An 18,825-nucleotide genomic window follows, 5' to 3' on the forward strand; every position below is an offset into this window, starting at 1 on the left:
CATCCTGTGACTCCATTTGCATTCTCCAGTGCAGGCAGCCATTGTTCTGCTGCCATCTATGCTCACCTGGTAGGGAAACAGTTACCAGGTTGATGCAACTCCCAGTTACTGCCTGACTGGGCTAGATATGAATCAGGGATCTGGAGGAGAGTTGCTTTTTCATTTAGCCGGGAGAGGTACTAAAGGATAAATGTAAAGAATGGTAACTCTTTAAGGAGGAAAAAACAAGTGGGGCAACTCATACCAAATGCTAGATGTCGTTAACGATAATGCTATTAGGATAGTAGGATAGCACATTGTGCAAGAGCATCATCTTCCATCCCTGATGAAATGATTTTTCTGGAGTGTGGTGTGTGTTGTTGGTGGCCTGCAAACCTAGTTTATGAATCCCTGCAAGCATGTAGATCTAAAGCATACACTAATCTCTTCTGAATTTGGCTGTGAAGTCTCTGCCAGCTTTCTTTATTGTAAAACAGAGCCCACGTAGAGGGGAACTCTTCTCAAGAAGTTGGCATTTCTTTGCTGTAGACTTGTTGTGACATTAGACAAGTTGTTATTCTGTCTGCATAATAATTGTTTCCTTGTGAAATAAGGACAGTAGCACAGCTGTTGGTGATAAGAACTGTAAGCTATTGTGGCCAAAGGGATGCCTGATTATTACTGTTATATATGGAGTGGCAATTCGTGTTGAGAAAATGGTTGATATTAATAAAGAAGGGGGAGATTTGGGAATGTGGCCATGGGGGTTGGAAAGCCCCGTGGTTGAGATAACATTAGACTCTTAACGACGAGGCCATCAGGAATATAAAAGAGTTTAGAGGGAACAAAAAAGGGTGATTCAGGAGACTCCATGCAGTCTACGGTTTCTTGTTCTCCAGCTGGTTCTCTTGTTCTCCAGCCGCTAAGGCATGGATGTTTCTGGGTGTTTGCTGTTGTCGTTATATTCAAAGTTGTTTGACCAATGAGAAGTTGTTTTGAAAAGAACTGCTGTGGAGAGAAGGGTGTAAGAGGGGAGCCTGCCCTCAAGATAAAAAAGGCAACATGAAGTTACATCAATAAAGAAGCAGGAAAAAGAAGTGAAGAATCACAGAATCACAGGCTGGCAGAATGGAGACCAGGACGGGAGCAGGAACATTGATTGCCTCATGAAGATAGGTTCGGCCAAACTCAGCAAACTGCTCAGAGAAGCTCGTACAGAAAGTCGCTGGAAATAGGTGCACTGGAGCTGGAGAGAAGGTTGAGCTGAGATAAGCGGACCTGTGCAAACAACTGCCTCTCGCTGGTAAGCAGTTGTGCATTGTGGGGAATCATACGTCCTTAGGAACAAAGACTGTCCTGGTAACCTTACAGCTTATTCTCCTCCTTAACAATCGGACAGTTTATGAGTCTGAAATATGGGACCAAACTGAGGTCAAGGTGTGTGACTCTGCAACTAAAAACGACAAAGTTGCAGTGGGATTGCTCGGCACCTGGCGAGCAATCTCTGAGGCCTTAAAGAGCCGTGTGGGACCACAGTCAGAAACGTGTGGTTTGCCAGACAGTGAGGGAGCTGCGGGCTCCTTTACTGATCCGACTGCTATGCCACCAGCCCCTCTGCTGCCAGAACCATCGAAGGCTTTTGCTGTTACGCCCCCTGTTGACCTAAACGTGCCTTTTGACCCAGGCCCTATTGGCCTTGAAAAGGAGATGGATGTGCTTTTCTTTGATCCGGGAAGAACGGGATACATAAGGCCTGAAGACCGAGTTGCTTGACAACTTAAAGCGAGACATATTGTTCAAAAGGAATGGAAAATGGAGACTATTGAGTCATGGAACTTAAAGGATTGTTTGTTACCTTTCCTGATTGCATGTATGTATAGGCATACTTGGGTTTAGTATGTATAGGCATACTTGGGTTTAGTATGTAAAAGCGATGTTCTATATATTTAGAATGTTTGATGTTCGTGTGTGCGTGTTGGTGGAGCGTAGACTCCCCGCACACCCAGCGCTGTTTACTTGCCTTTCATACCTTTTAGAAATATTTGTTTTATAAATATTACAAAATTCAGATTGAGTTGAGACCTCATTTATAACATTACAGACAGCCACACACTTCTCTAGCATTTCTTATTATGTAGCCCAAGTCAGGACTAAGGTGCACAGGCAGAGAACATGCAAGCAAATCTGCGTTGTGCCTCCACTATAGCTGGTTCTAATTAGTCATTTTTATGAGCTCCAGAGTCGGACAAAAATGAGGAGCCCTCCCCTTGTGTAGTTTCCTGTTTGCTGGGTGCATGTAAAAGAGATCTGGCTATGCTGTATGTTAATAATGAGCTGATAATGTAAGCCAGCTGAGAGATAGGGAGTTAGTCTGGTCCACTGCCAAGTGGGAGGTGAAAGTTCAGGAACTGACTCATGTTGCCAAGACCTGGTCCTGTGGAGAAGGTCTGCCCGTTAATAGATTGAGTTTCTCATTAGGGCTACACAGCATATGCTTACAGCTTTGGGGTTTCAAGCTGAAACCCAATACCAGTAAAAGCCTGCTGAACAGAGTGGCAGATTTACTGGTAAATAAAGGATTAGAGGAACATTTGGCAGGGTTGTCAGACTGGAAACCTGACTGGCCTTTGAAGATTACTCCATATTGTAGATCTTCCCTTAAAGTTTATTCCAAGAAGAGACTTGTTCTTAAATTTACCATACAGCTCACAGGGCTGGAGTTTTACATTGTCTATTTTTTTTTCCTCATTTGAAACATATCAAGGCTGCAAGATGCTCATGTCTGTCTTCTAAACCAAATGCATGCTATTGCCTCTAAAGTAAAACTTGTAAGTTATTAGCTCTGAGGAGCCTGATATAAACAAGCTCCCCTCCTGCCTCTTGCAGGCTTTTTTTTTTTTCCATGGAGAGTGAGTACCATACGTAAGATTTCACAGTGAGCAGCTCAGTATTTACGGCATCTCTGAAACTACCCTTGTTTACTTCTGTTTTGAATGAGGATCTCCAGCAAGCTAGCACAGTTGCCTGCTTGGGTTACAGCATGTGATGTTTATTACAGCCAACATGAATGGAGTGTATATGTGGCTAAACAGCTTTAGCAAACCTGTATTCAGACAGTTTTAAATAGACTTGTGTATATATATGTATATACACAGCGGTCCAGAAGCCCAACAGCTGATGAGTGTTAAGACAGTACTCTGGGGCTTTAGGGTGGCATTTTCTTTATATGCCTTTATTGAAAAGAAAGATGATTCCCATTAAACTTTAGAGTTTTCAACTTGTGCAACACACTGACTCTTGTGGCACTTAGCTTTAGCTGGCTAGCTTTACCTGGGGAAACATGGAGTCAAAAGGAGCTGCAAGATAGGCTTTGTAAACTGCTCAATGTTTGACTAGTGTATGGTAGTATGCTTAACAGAGTTACCTTTTGCTCTTAATTAAACTATTGTTTTGTTAAGCAATGAAGGAGACAAAATTGAAAATGTGAAGTCAGCAGTGGATTTTATCTAACCCCTCTTCCTACATAAAGGCTTTTCTTTTTTCCTGCCTGCCCAGAAGCCACAGGCATCTTTAATCATTGCTGAAATTGTATTGTCTTGATCTCAATAGCTGTGCTAGCCCACAGCCTCTTTTGATGCAAGACATTTGGCTTCAGTAAAGTTGCAATAGGGAGAAGGTATCTGGCTTTTTCCTTCCTCAGACATGACAGGACAAGTCAGTCTGAGAGGTCAAGACTTGGAGTTACAGTTTATCACAGAGAAATGAATTGCAGTTATTAGTGTATATATGCAAATACGTATTTGTATGTGTGCACACAAGTATTTATTTCACCATAATGTGCTCTTTTTGCTACATAAATCTTACTGCTTTTTTGTAAACTAGAACTAGTGAAAAGATTTTTCAACCTCAAAAGGAGCCTTTTGTCAGATAGCGTAGGTCAAGCTGTTGGTTTGGAGTCTGCTAGGTTTAGTTTTACCTCTGAACCACTTTTTTATCACTGACTGTAAGAAAATTCATAAGGTAGAGGCTTCTTGGAGAACGCTGCCTAGGAACGAGCAGTTGGTGCTTAATATAGATCAATGAGAAAGTACACATGGGTATACGAGGCATGTGGCAGGCTTGTCTGTGTGTTACCATAGGAGTGCAAGAGGCTCCTTACCTGTCACGTTAGCACAGCAAGGCAGTGCTGCTGAGCAGTGGGGACAGCCCTGTGCGGGGGCCTGTGGTCAGCTATAGCAGGGGGTGAAAGCCGTGCTCAAAGCCAGGCTTTTACAGCCTCTCGGGCTTTGAGTGTGCCTTGGTCTTGCAGTGTCTCACTAACACAACCCTTACCACTTGTTATTAAATCAGTTGCTTTTTTTTCAGCTGTAATGCCTTCCTCTGCTGCAAGTTCCTTTGTCACCCAAGCTGATGGGGTTGCATGCTGCATGCTTGCAAAGCAGACAGTGAGTGGGTGCAGCCGATGCTGCCAGCAGTGAGAGTGGACAGCGTTAGTTGTATTGAGACATCTTTAGCTAACCACATCAGCTTCTCTGGACCTTAAGGGGCAGATTAAAACACTCCTAATGTTTAATACCATAAATCCTGAGATCTTGTGTAAACATGTTCAGTGATCACTCATTAATTCCCCTTGGGAGCCAGGCTGAATGAAGATGCTTTTCAAAGAAAGAAAAAATTAATTTTATCTTTAAGGACTGCGCCTGTTGGGGAAAAAATGTAGGAGGCACTTGTACTTTAAGCTGTGTGAATTAGAGATCTGTGGCAGGGACATGAGGGAGGAGGTAGTTTTGGAAGTTATATTAGGAGAGGACAAAAATACTGCTCGCAAAATGTATAACAAGGCTCTATTTCATTGATTTCCAGGGAGGTCTTGCCAATTCTTGAGCAGCAGCACTTTAGTATGATACATTCAACCTCTTAAAAAGACAGTGCAAGTGTCATTTGCTCTGTGTAATTTTGTGGCACTCAGCATAGCAAACTCACATCCATCATGATCATTTGTCTTTGCCAATGACTTTAAGGACGCTAGAGAAGCAACAGCAGCATAGGAATCTTAGGAAATAATCATGTTTTAAGCAGCCCTATAAAATAGACGTGTTCTGTTGCACCTTTGGAGGTGTGCAGGCCATCTTTGCCTCTTTCTTGAATGCACTCTGCATCATTCCTTGTTGAAGTCTCACCACCAGACTATTGCCCTATTTTGTATGCTGGATCTGGGTTCTTGTAATGTATTTTCATCTTAAGCATGTCATGTTTTTTTTGGCTTGTGAATTTATTCCTTTCAAGACAAAGTTTGTATCAAAGAATTTGGCCTCGTTGGTTTTTGTATGCTAGTTCCAAAAGTGGAATTGCCAGATGTCCTCTCCCAGACACTTTTCTCAGGTATTGCACAGATAGTGTGTTGTGGTTTGACCCTTTCTAGACAGGTAATAGCAAGACAATTAGAGCAAATAAAATAGACTTTAGAGAAGAAATTCTAAATCATCCTTTCCACCTTAAACAATGAAAACATAATTAAGGGCATGTGTGCCTAATTCTTTCTGCATTTCCTCACCATCATTTATCATTCTGTGAGGTTTACTTCTGTCCCTCAGGATTCCTTCTTCTGAATCTCATTCGTAAACTTGTCATTTTGACTTTCCTATGCCCAATACTAACACCACAACCACCATAATGCTTTGTTCTTCCTGTCATTTCTTCATCCACTCACCATCGCAGGTAAGCGGGAGACAGCAGTTTACAGAATGGCCAAAGTTCCTCTGCTGTGGGGACTGGGACTTTAGGGACTCTCTTCCCTCCTACTTCTGCCCAGCAGCACTGACATTCACCAAACAGATCATCCAGTGGCTGCTGTGGAGAGCTGGGATGCTGCCGGCTTTTGTGAGTCAGGATGGGATACATGAGAAAAAACACAATCTGTGTTTTTGGGGAGGGGCTGCTCATCCCATTATCTGCTGGTTTTTGATGCATTAGCAGCAGCTAGTTTTCTCCATGTGGATGAGAGCAGACACCAAATGGGAAAATGGGATTGTACCATCGCTGCTGCTGGTGTAGCTCTTCACAGTCTTCTCTGGAGGAAAGGTGGTCAGTTGTTTAGAAGCAGCCATTGGACTGGATCCAGTCTGCAGGCTACTAGATAAGCCTGGATTTCAATAAAAATGCTTTACTTAGCAGTATCACTACCACCTGACACAGTGGTGCTGAAGGATATTGCCAGTTTAGGTGCCACAGGGTGCTTTAGGATGTCTCTGAAACAGTACTGCAAACCAGGCGGTACCCAGAGCTATTTCTAGTGCTGCCTTGCACACACTGTTTTCCTCGGGTTTAGGGCAGTTTTTAGGAGGGATTCCTCCCTGTCCTCTTTGTGCTTTCTCTTCTGATGTGGGGCCTTTTCAAATGGAGAGAGAAGGCTATGCAAGTTTGAAGGCTACTGCAAAAGTGTCACCTCTTGTAGATGATATCACCTTAAAAGCAGCTCTTGGAGGTGCAATGACCACAGTAACACAAGTACTTTAGCAATCCCTTTTAAATAATTACTCGGAAAGATGGTATTTAACCAGATAGATTTCCACTTGGTTTCTGTCCTGTTGCTGTTGGTGTGGTGGGCTTTCTTTGTGCTTGGGGACAAAGAATTGCTTGGAGGTTAAAGGTGACACTGAGTTCATTTTTTTGAACGGGCAAGGCTGACCCCACCCCCCAGCCTCATTTCTCAATTGCCTCATAGATCCTTGTGGCACTCTGAAATAGAGATGATTAGTGGAGCTGTAGCTGGGATAGTAGGATATTCTGACGTGCTAAGGCACGGCACTACAAGCAGGTGTTGTAAATGTGCACGCGTTGTCTGGTGCTGTTCCAAATTTATCTGTATAGGAGGAGAGTGAACAGGGATACGTGTTGTCTTTTACTCTCAAATGAAGTTCTCTTACAAATATTTTTTTTTCTTTCAGTAAACAACTAGAAAAGTAACCTCTTGGGGTTGAGTTTCTAGCTACTGTAGCATACCACTTTTCTGGCTTTAACAGATTTATTGATTATGCCAGTGGAGAAACTGTCCTATGAGTGAAATTCTGCAACATTTAATCAAAATTAGTACTTCTGTGGTATGTTATAAATTAATTATTTTATATTAAATTTGCATAGATATTTGTAGATGCCAAATAGGATGACAAATCTGGAAGGGGTTGGTTTCATCGTGGAATCCAGGACCCTGAGAATACAGCCACTGAAATACAAGATGTCAGTTATGAATGTGTCATGAGGTATGCTAAAAGTATACTAAACCTAGAGAAAGCCTAGTCCATATCTGATAAGTCCTTTTTTTCCCATGTTCAACCTTAGAATTATGAATTGTCTGATTGTGCCTAGCTCTTGGAGTAACAATCCCTTATATTTGTGTAATACAGCAATAGAGATGGTGTGGGCCTTTTGGCACTAATGTAATATAGAGTCCTTTTGTTTGTCTCCGGCTTTATTGCTATTTAGCTTCTCAGAATGTACCTATTTAACAAGAAAAATTTTCCCTCTTCCCTACTGAAAGGTCGGGGGGAAGCATTGTAATTCATTTATTGAATCCTCTGTGTCCTCTCTCTATACCTGTGTAGCTGCCAGCTCTGTCCAGCATAGATCTGCACACTACTCATGCTGAGCTTTGTACTCTCAGTTCTTGTTGATTTTTGTGGCAGTGGAGAGTGCTGAGCAAATTGCACCATTCAGAATCTAGGACCCTAATCTCTACTTAAACAAGGAGCCTGTGTAAAGCAATCTAGTGTCTAAACAGAGGAGTGATGCCTATCAGCATCTAACAAAGACTTATACAGCAGAGGAAAGCACAGTGCTGTTAAATGAGAGACAGAGACGTAGGACAAGAGATTGACATGTTGCCAAGGCCAGAACTATTTGTTCAATGTTTGTGATTTGCGTGTCCTTATTTTTGAAACACTTCAGTAATTTTTATTTTTTTTTTTTACTGAGATATCACAGTCATCAGTTACATTAATATTCTGGCCAAGGTTTTGAAATTTAATGGGAGATTGTGTGCTATGTTCTTGGACTAAATTGGAGACAATTTGCTGAGACCTGTCTTTCACAATTGTATGCCTGTAAAAATTAGACCTCTTTGGCAGAGGTCTAATGGAAAAACAAGAATCCAGGTCTCTGAGAAGTTACTGGCTAAATCAGAAAAACCTGGTGATACTGTCTACTTATTCCCCACTGACTCAGGGGGTGGCTTCCCCTGAGTCATTTTTCCTGTTTAAACAAAAAAAAGAAGTCAGTGCTTTACCTAGTCTTTCTTAGATGAGCTCAATGTTGTATTTAATTACAAATTAGTCAAACTTTTCTATTAAAGAAGAGAAGCTATCACTAAAGAAACTGTCTAGAGTCATGCCCTATGGCTACCACATGTTTTCAAGAGAGCTGGGAGCAAACTTAGGTGTATGAAATCCTTCTCCCTTTCTATACAGCTATCAAACAAAATCAGCTTAAGTGTTATTTGCTTTGGGTTTGTAGTGCTGACACAATAAATGAATGCAGAATCCATGGAGTTTACCGCAATGAGACAAACAGTGTTGGAACGAAAGGCCATCATATGCCATTTTACCTACTGTATGTTGCTCTCAGGGTACTGACATTTGCAGTTACTGGCAAGGGGAGGAAAGCCTGGGCATTTGAATGGTGTCTGTATGGAAGTTTTTAGAAAATTATCTCTCAACAAAAGCTGTCATTAGCAGAAATTTGAGTTCCAGATATATATCTTTGTTTTTAAACAGTAAACTGGCTTCAATACATCAGATGGCTGCGGCAGTACAGACATTCAGTAATGTCAGTGCTGGCAGTAAGAGTTATTTCTGAAACCTTCACTGACCTTTGCATATACACTGTTGTTTTACAGACTTTTAAGGTTATCAACTAGTCTGAGAAAACAGTTTATAGATCTCAGTCCTGAATGTCAGACTGTCTTTGACTAACATGTCTCAGTTATATGAACTGAGGTTGATTGAGAAGGTTTTCCAGTGCAATAAGTTAGGGGGGTGATGTATAGAATGGTGAGCAACAAAAATTGGAGCTTTCAGACTGTTATTAAAAGACTGGAAGTGCATTTCTAATGTGCAGTTCTCGAATGTTTTCATTTTGTGTTTCTAAATTGGAGTTTAAAGAATCTTTTCCTGTTTGTGAAGAGGCTGTGCATCAGAAAACAGTATTTGTGGTTTGTACATATGTGCCTGCAGCCTCAGTAATCCTAAGGAAAATGGAGCAACCTAGCAGATGTCGGATAACGCTTTATATTGCACAGGTCTAATCCTGGTTTCTAATAGATAAATACTGAAACAAATAATTTTACTTGTACTTAATGTCATTACTCCATATGGTCTGCGTATCTTTTGAAATATGCAAATCCTTAATTAAATTATTGGTGTGTTCTTGGCCTCTATACCTTCCTCCCTTGCAATGAGTTCCATCATCTAATCACACCATGTATGAAAGGATCTCTTCTATCTACCTTGATTTTTTCTCACTTAGTTTCACTGGCAGACCCTTTTCTTTTAGTATGTTAGAAAAGCACAGAAGTTCTGTTGTATCTTTGTTTATGCATTATTTTAGGTAATCTTGTGATGTTCCCTAATGGTTTTGAAATGACTGTTCTGTTTCTGCTACTGAAATACAGGCAAAATGTGTCTATTTGTACTAAGTCCACAAATGTCTGTTGAGATTTACTGAAGGTTTTGCCTGCTGCAGGATACATGAGATAAAGCATGTCCTTAATGAATCTCAGTATGTGGGAGAAGCCTATGTAATGGAATATTATTGCAGTTTTCATTTAACAATAAACAGTGAAATCTGGTATTCTGTCTCCTTGAAATCAAATAGGACATTTGTTCAAAATAACTGGTTAAATCATCTCCTGACAGTCTTTATCTGGCAGCATAATTAAACTCTGTGGTCTAGGCTAGATAAGGTTCCATCTACACCTGGGTTAAAATATATCTGGGTGGTTACCGAGGGTGTCTGTTCACATAGATGGGAACAGGGAATATGCCAGTCCAAGTTCATCAACAAAACACTCAGTTGTATACTTATCCTTCAACATTGGGTCTCAGTTTAATGAAACCTGGATCCTAAAATTCTGAGAAAATAGTTAACAATCATTTACTTGACAGAATTGCCCTCTTTGGGTGCTCAAAGAATAATTGGGAATAGACTAATTTCCCTCAAACATGTTCACAAACATGTTCACTATATGGATTTCTTTGACAGATTTGTTTCCAGTTTATTTTTAACTTCACAAATTGGTCTCAAGCATTCACTGTAAGCATTTGACACTTGACATTGCCTATGTGCAATTATTCAAAGAGTCTCTGTTCTCTCACTGGATGAGAAAGCATATTTGATGGGCAAGCATGAAAAATAGAAAACATGGTTTCTGCGGTTACCTTGTCATCTCAGTTTTTCAACTGATTTTTTTGAATGGTCATAGATCTGTAGACTTTAAGCCAGAACGGAGTATTATGCTCTAGTTATAGCTGTACTTAAACATTAAATTGCAGTAAAAATAAAATATATTTCAGAAATGAATCCAGTCTCCATATGAAGAAATGGACAAACCCTTACTGCTGCCTGTAATTTATGCAATGGTTAATCAACCTCACAGTTAAAAATACTTCATATTTTTAATTTGAGCTTGTTTGATGTTTTTAAGTTCCAGCTGACCTCTGTAATAGGAAGATATCCTTTTCCAGATGGTAAGGAAAGAGAGCTAAGAGGTAATTCTGAAATCTAAATGAATATTCATAGGCATTTATTTCTTGCTGTATTTGCTGAGCTGCAGTTCTAAGAAAAATACTTGCTACAATATTTTTGTACACTTTGAATTTACTAAATGTGCTGTCAGTATGAAAAAATAAGGGAAAATGGACAAGAAAACATAGCTGTTGATGTTTTGTTGTGAATAAAACATCTGTAATGATTTAAGTGTATCTTTTCTACTTTTATTCTTTCCCTACTCTGTTTGCATTTGCTGAGTTGGAGCATGTGATTGTCTGTGCAACAGCGGGACAGGTTTGGACTAGTGGAAAGAGTCATGGAAGAGAATTCAAGGATGGGGATTTTTGTGGGAGGATGGTTGGTATAATATGCTTAGAGCATGTCTAGCATTCCTGGATGTAGGGGTAACACAGGAATGGGAATCTATGTAAGGAGGAGGGAGTTTTTTAAAAAGTTTGCAGGATTTGCGATGGTGCTGTAAATAAACAATGTCTATCTTTGTTGAAAATCTAGTTGCATGTATTTGTTGGGGAAAAAAAAATCAGTACAGTGCAGCATTCAGTTACAGCTATGTTTAGGAATGGAGGGACAAGTCGCTGGGTAAAGCGGTTATAAAAAGGAAGAAGATCCTGGCCTGGAAGTTACAGACTTCTTGGTGGAAGCTTCAGCCATGGTGATGTGGTAATGGAACAGAGATTGAAATTTGTCTACCAGTTCTCACATGGTTTGTTTCCTGGAATGAGTATTTGCAAATGTGCCTTTATGAGGGCTATGCAAGGTACAAAGAAAGATTCTCACATTAGTCCTCTTTTGCACAGGCAGATGTCTTCTGTTCTCACTGGCTTTCTCTGGCTAGGAGCTTTCTGTCTGGAGGGACATGCAGATGGTTTCCTTGAAGGCTTGGTGGCTTATCAAACATCAGTCAGCAGAGATGCCTGGCCGTTGGGCAGTAATCTCCCACCCATGAATGAAACCCTTAATTCACAATCCAAAGGAAAGTTGTTTCAAACCAACCTCATAAAAGGTTGGCTTAAATATATTAAACCTTTATGACTGTTCCAGTGAATCCAGCACCAGGGCTCCTGCTCCATGTGAAATTCCCCCAAAGAAAATTCTTCTAGTGAAATCCAAGAAAAAATAATGCAGATCAGAAAAAAAATAAATGGACTTGTTAGGTAACAGGAATTTGAGCTGGCCTGTGATGCTGGAGCCAATGATGTGTTCAACAGATGCCTGTTTGGGTTCAGGTGAAGTGCTGCACAAGCATGTGAAGCCAGAAGGATTAGAAAGTCACTAGGCTGTTACAAAGAAGTAATTACTTGTAAGCCTTAACTTTTGTTCTTGGCTAGTGGTAATTTTGTTTGCTGGTTCTCAGTCTTTTCAATGCTTGACTTCACCTCTGAACAATTTGTGGCTCTTATTTAATACAGAAAGGTAAAGCACTTGCTGCCTATTTGTGCTGTAGTTAGAGCTGGTCTGCAGTACAGAAATAGTATTTCTGCAATTCTGTTCTTACCCTTTTCCATATTCTTGATTTACATTTTGGTTTGTAATGACATATAAGTTCTACTTATTTGGACCTAATATGGAAGGTCAACAAGCATCGTTCTCTGATGATCAGGGCTTTCAGATGAAGCACCCATGGCTTTTCAGGATATATTTACACCCTTTAGCTAATCTGTTTGGGTAAATGCGACTTCCCTGATGTAAATAAGTTAGATTTTTATAAATGTACTTCGTATTCCTGTGCAGAAACCCAGTTCCATTTTGCTGATGCAACTGTGCCCACATTAGCAGCTGAACCTGCAGTGAAATACTGCTCCCACAGCTGGTACTTCCATAGTGGTACAACACTTCTGTTTAGACCTTGCTTTAACACAAACTCCTCAAAATGTGCTTGGGTGGTTGAGGAGAAAAAAGTTCAAAATTGAGATGTATTCTCAAACATCTGAAACCGCTGATAGGCATGGCTTCTTTAAGAGCTGCTCTATTTATTTTTTAAATAAGTAATCATGAAGTATAGGATTACTTTGTCTAAAGTAAGTTGTGATATGAAACACAAAAAAACTTTGGCATCTTGTTAAATAGGTTTTCTGATTAAATTAAAAACAAACAAACAAAAACACTTTTGTGGCAGAGCTGATTAAACATACAAAAATGTTCCTTGGAGATCTCGGTAATTGTACCAGGACATGCAGGTTACAGGGTAGAGATGAGTATAAAACAAATCCCTGAAATGATGGCCTTTAGTTGCTGATACACATGTCTGGGATTCTAAAATAAAGTGGACATTTTTAACTACCAGCTTCATCAGTAAAAGGCTCAAAGCATTTAAATAGATTGTCTAAAGTACAGCCGTCACTATAGAATTATAGCTCTCCATTATGTAGAGTGGGTGGAAATCTTTAGACTACAATAAAGAAGCAAAACTTTTTTTTTTTGCTGTCATTCTGACCAAATAGATTTTGCTGATGTTGCTCAGTTTATTGAAGTGGAAGTTGCATGGCTATTTTTCTTAATATTCAGCTAGGTCCTACAGACCTCATCCACGAGATTGATTCAGGATAAATGGAGTGCCTGCACAAGTGAGACCACCATCAGTCTGAGTATGTAGTACAGCAAAAGTCCTGGGAATTGCAGCAAAACAACTGTTAAGTTTCTAGCATAGATACTGATCAGCAGCCCTTCGAAATCAGGAGTTTGTTTGTCTCTGCAGCCTGCTGAGTTTTTCTGTTTCTTTTAGACCTGTTGAAGCCAAAGGTATTCCCTCAGTAGCACTGGCTAAGATGCCAGTTCTGGAGCAGGGCTTCAGTGAAATGCACCCGTGTGTTTCACTCAAGTAATGCTTATGGGCAAGGAAGTGCTTATGTGTTTCCTTGAATTAGAGCTTGCTGCTTTCTGATATTACAAGGCTATTGGCTTTAGAAACAAGGACACCTAAAAAAAGTTCTAATGCCTTGTCGAGTCAAATTCAATATCCAAACTGATCAGGAAGAAACTGAATTCTTGTATAGCAACTTTTTTTAAGGAACAATATTAGCTGTCACATAACCTCATTACACAGCAATTCAGAAAATTGGCTTTATCTCAGCAGGCTCTGCTGTAAGTGGAGGGATTTAGAGAAAAGTGAAGCTAAACTGCTACTGTTTCAGTAAACCAAGTTCCTGTTGTGTTTCTGGACCAGAAGGAATGTTTAGGTTTTGCTGTTTCTTGAAAGATCCATGGTCTGAATATATCTTTACATTCCTTATTTCAGTATTATATGGCTTTGGGATGTAACCCTAACAGAGCACTATTCTGATTCAGCTAAAGGAAAGTTGGTGCACTTAAAAATGAGTGCCATTATTTTGGACAGGAGTGGCACCTGTACATTCCTTTCCAACAGAATTAAGATGTATGCCATAGACTCAAGATTTACAGGATTGAAACAGCGTGCTACACTGAAGTTCTATTTTAAATGTGGCTTTGCTTGACAGGGTATTGTGCTGGTAATTCACTGTGTACTGGTATTTTCACGGGCAGGCCTCTTAGCTTTCTTTTTTTTTTTTTTTTTGTCTTTTTGCCTTTTATATATATATATATTTTGTTCATTCATAGCAGTCTCCTCATTTATGAGAAATAATTCTACCATCCAGTGGTGGTGCATGAATTAAACATGAGCAAGCACATCTTAATTCCTTATTTCAAATTTATGGCTGCCATCCTTTGAGAGCTCTGATTTTTTTTTTTTTTCCCCTCTTCTCCACCTGTTTCTTACATTTTTACTTAACTAACACCTGCCTTCCAAAGCTATTCCCTTCCCCAGCACCGAGTAGTGCCAGTGCACTGGCTATGTGCATACTCAACAATATCGCAGTGAAGTTGTCTCTGTTAACGGCAGCCATTTGGAGTAATGATAGTTATTGATTATTTATTACTTGAAAACATTTAAGTTTGACTGGATAATTAGCATGCTAGCAGCCAGACATGCTAGAAAGACAGTGAATCTATTGGGGGGAGAATGACACAACCTCAAACTGCAAACCCTTGTGAGAAAGACAGACTGTTTTCTCAGCTGTATAGGGTTTTTGAGATCTTTAGGTGTTCCTAAGCTTCAGACAGGTCCAAGCATTTTGCGTTGTCTTTGCTGTTGCATTTCTTTAAAGTGGTAAACAAATACATAACCTTAAATCCTGATGCTGATGGATTCCCCAAGGACATTGGAACACGGACATATGTCTGAGGGCAAGGTCTATTTTTAAGTACTAAAGACAGTCTAGCACAAGATGCATCTTCATTCAATTACCCTTTGTACCTATAGTTATCTCTTCAGAATGGGTTAGGAAGAGGGCTTGTGAGTATTAAGTAATCCATGCATTGTATTTTAAGGCTGTCCTCTATTATTTATCCTAACTAGGCAATAATTTTTCTTTCAACCTATTTATCACCAATATATAAGTTGTTAATTAATCTTCATAATAGGCACACATTTCAGTCAAAAGGAATTTGATATTTAGCTTAAATGTAAATTGGGCCAGTATATACAGAAATACTAATTTGCTTTATGTGTATTGTATTTTATGTATTATCTCTACACACACAAAGCACTTGTAATATTCCTAGCCTGTGGTATGTATCTGTTTAACTTTAGAAGCTGACTTACAGTCAATATTAAATTATAGAGGTGCAGGTTGTAGTGCTAGAAGTACTAGTACAAGGACAAGATTTCTTGACAGAGGAAGAGAATGAAATGGGATGTGTCAGTTCTTAGAAAAGCAATTTCTGTCTTTGGCTGTAGAACAGAAGCTGAATTTGATCTCCAGGCAGTGTTCCTTACAGGGGTGGTGATGAGCAGGTTTTTCAGGGCTGGGGTTCAGGGGACCGTAGCAATGTGCTGAATGCTGTATGTGTGGTGTAACTGAACAGAAAGATTGAAAAGACAGCAGGGAAGTTTCTAAGTAGGTAGGAGGTTTAAGCAGGGATGGCATGGACAGAAAAGGTGGGGAAAGTAACCCACACTGGTGGTTCAAGTCACCCTGTTTATTTATGAATTGGTTTTGTGAGGCTTTGACTCAGGCTTATGGCCAGTCCATAAGAGAATTGGTGTGAGCAAATTTCAATATTTGAAGTTTTGTTAGGGAGGTGAGACATTGCATAGGAGTGAAAAGTAACTGCACAAATAGAAGTATCCTATTTCTCATCCAGGTGACAGTCAAAGCATTTAGTGAGTTCCTGAAGTGAAGCCAGTTCCTCCATGTGATTTTGTTGTGTTAGGTGAGCACAAGGTTCTGTTACCTCCAGTTGAAGGGCAAGTGTAATACAGGATTAAGTCTTGCATGGACATTACCTGTAACGGCAGGAAAAAGGAGTGAAGTGCTCTGTTGCAGTTTGCCTGTCTGAATGCTGGAGAAAATGATCACCTGTGTATGTGCGTGCGTGACAAAACTATGCTAAATAAATGCAAGGTGGCACTGACGTCTACATCACTTTTTTCTTGTATGTATGGAATGCAAAAAAATAAAAATAGCTACACGTAAACATTTTAACTTCAGTGCATATTTTTGCTCCAAATTATAATCACTAGCTCATCAGGTAGCTTCACTAAACTTGTAATAAACATACCTTGGAATCCAGAAGCAGACTTGACCTAACCCATATCACCTTTTCTTTTATTAGTGGCAGAGAGCCGAGGGGTCTTGGACAATAATCAGAGATTTTTTTCACCTATTTACCTACCTGTGAGCTATCGGATCTTCAGTGCTGAGACATCTTTCTTCCTCAAAGAGTCCAACCAAGACTTCATGAGAAATTCCAGTTTGCAGTCCAGGGTGGAATCATTCTTCCCATACAAAGCCAAGAGGCCACCGGTGTTAAATGCCAGCTATGGACCTTTTTCTATTGAACAAATTGTGCCCCAGGACCTAATGTTAACTTCCAACTTCTTTGGATCTGCGAACAAGTTTACTTATAACTGGAAACTCAAGGCCTTCATAATGAACGACAAAATTTATGTGAGCAAACCCAAAGTTCAGGTTCTGTTCTACGTTGTGGGCAGGGACTGGGATGACTACAGCACCACGGAGCAGCTGCCCTGCCTGCGGGTGTTTGCCTTTCGAGAGACACAGGAGGTCAGAGGCAGCTGCAGGCTGAAGGGGGACTTGGGGTTGTGTGTGGCAGAGCTGGAACTCCTGGCAAGCTGGTTTAACCCCCCCACAGTTGTCACAGGCCGTAAGAAGCCATCTGATTTTTCTGAAGGGATCCCTGTGGAGCTTTACTACACTGTCCAACCAGGAGATGAGAAGGGAGAATGTACTGCTGAGGATGTACGGAAGGGAAATGCTATCCGGCCAGGAAAAGATGGCCTGGATGAAGCCATGTCCCACCTACAGAGGATTGGATCAGTCAGCCTTTATCAAGGCCAGGAAACTTCTCAGCTAACGGAGCTACGGCTGGACAGTAACATTGTCGTCTGGCTGCCCTCAAAGCCTGTCAAACAAGGAGAAGTTGTGAATATTTATTTGACAATTGCCACCAATTCTACAGTGGATCAGTTCATACTCAGGTATGGTAGGTTGTTTTTTTCCTGTTTCTAATGTGGTAGCATACAGATGTTGGGGGCAGGAGGCGAGTTGCAACCAATTTGCAGTTAATGCACACTGGAGATTGTTCTTAGTCATTGAAATCCATTATTTAGCTTGAACACTGAAGAGGACTGAAAGCCTCCATCAGTAGGAGTTTTTTTTAACATGTATGCCATGCCATTTAACGCGTGCCGACATTAGGCAGCACAGCACAAAATATGGCAATTCGCTGCCTTAGTGGGGCTATTTCTGCAGAATGACAGGCAGTGAGGCACCAGAGAAGTTCTCTGCTTTACAGGGTTTTTAATATCTGCTTTTTATTGCACAGGCAGAGTTTAAACAAAGCAAAACTTCAATTACCTGCTTTTCTCAAAGTGCTCTGACAGTGCTTTGCCTCTCCCACACAGCGGTTTTATGAGAACTCTACAGGAAGGGGTTATAACTACCTACTTGTGGTTAACAGCAATTGTCTTTGCCAATGTGTATACCCTTTAAAATAAGACCTAATGTGTTTGATATTGCCGTGGTTTGTAAAGAACCACAAGAATTGAGTGCTGTTATTTTGGACAGGAGTCGCAAAACAGTACCTGGGAACATAAGAAATGCCTTACTGGTTCAGACCACCTTCCTTTCATTTTCTTCTTTAGCAGTTTCACTACCAATGAGATGAAAATCCTTTGAGGATGACAGAGTGGAAAACTTGTTAATCGCTGAAATATTTGATATATCTTTTTTTCTGGTTACCCGGCTTTGAATTCAAGGGAAATCTCCACGGTGATAAGCAACAATTGCTCTTTAAAGCCTCAGAGAATCAGAGTTTCCCAAAAGATTCTGCACATGAAAGTATTCATTTCTAAGGCTTATATGAGTTAGATTAATACATAGTTGACAACTACCAAGGAGAATAGCCTTTAGAACAGGAAGTGTTGCTTGGCAGATAAAAGGCTTTTATTTTAAAAAGGGGGGATTTCAGTTATCCCAGAATCATTCTGATGTTTGCAGCTTTGGTTAAGTTGGTGAGATAATCTCCTGGACACCTGTTTACTGAGTGAAATCTCCGTTACAGAAGTCTTTTCTGACTGCAGTGCTTATCTTTTATTGAAAATCCTTTTCCATGAAATAGTAGAAACAGAATGCTATTCCACATAACAAGCATGGCTGTGATGAAAGAAGAAATCCAAAAGCAATGAACTGGATATTTGCTGGGTGGATGGGAGAGGGGTGTTCACCCTTTGAAGGTCTGCTTCAGTCTTTATCTTTCTGAAAAGAGAGTTGAAGGTAAAAACAAGATTGCTGCAATTTGATGATGTATTTCTTTGCTCTGAAATGAATCTGCCTAGGCAAGGGTATCATTAGCATGCTGAGAAGTGCAATAGATAGAAATAGTAATGTGGGCTATCAGTAACTGCCTGTGTGACTTGCTGTTATGGACAAAATGGATTTGTTTTGTTTTTTAGAACAGGTAGCTGGTTTATTTGAAGTGAACAGTCTGATGTTTATTGGAACATTGATAGTTCTGTGTTAA

At 40.2% G+C, this 18,825-nt stretch overlaps 1 protein-coding gene and 1 long non-coding RNA gene across 3 annotated transcripts in view; both read left to right on the top strand.

The window, feature by feature from the left end:
• Positions 1 to 9,819, top strand: part of LOC311420600 — a 45,648-nt gene extending 35,829 nt beyond the window's left edge. Inside the window, exons 3-4 of the long non-coding RNA XR_014684414.1 lie at positions 7,120 to 7,238; positions 8,488 to 9,819. This is a non-coding gene — a long non-coding RNA (uncharacterized lncRNA). The remainder of the gene's footprint in view (positions 1 to 7,119; positions 7,239 to 8,487) is intronic.
• Positions 1 to 18,825, top strand: part of TMEM132C (transmembrane protein 132C) — a 225,516-nt gene that overhangs the window by 45,021 nt on the left and 161,670 nt on the right. For both annotated transcript variants that reach the window (XM_084491633.1, XM_084491632.1), the window contains exon 2: positions 16,396 to 17,281. In XM_084491633.1, coding sequence (XP_084347759.1) covers positions 16,396 to 17,281 — 886 coding nt within the window. The remainder of the gene's footprint in view (positions 1 to 16,395; positions 17,282 to 18,825) is intronic.

The sequence above is a fragment of the Aythya ferina genome, assembly GCF_964211825.1.
Source record: "Aythya ferina genome assembly, chromosome: 17".
NCBI classification, from domain to species: Eukaryota; Metazoa; Chordata; class Aves; order Anseriformes; family Anatidae; genus Aythya; species Aythya ferina.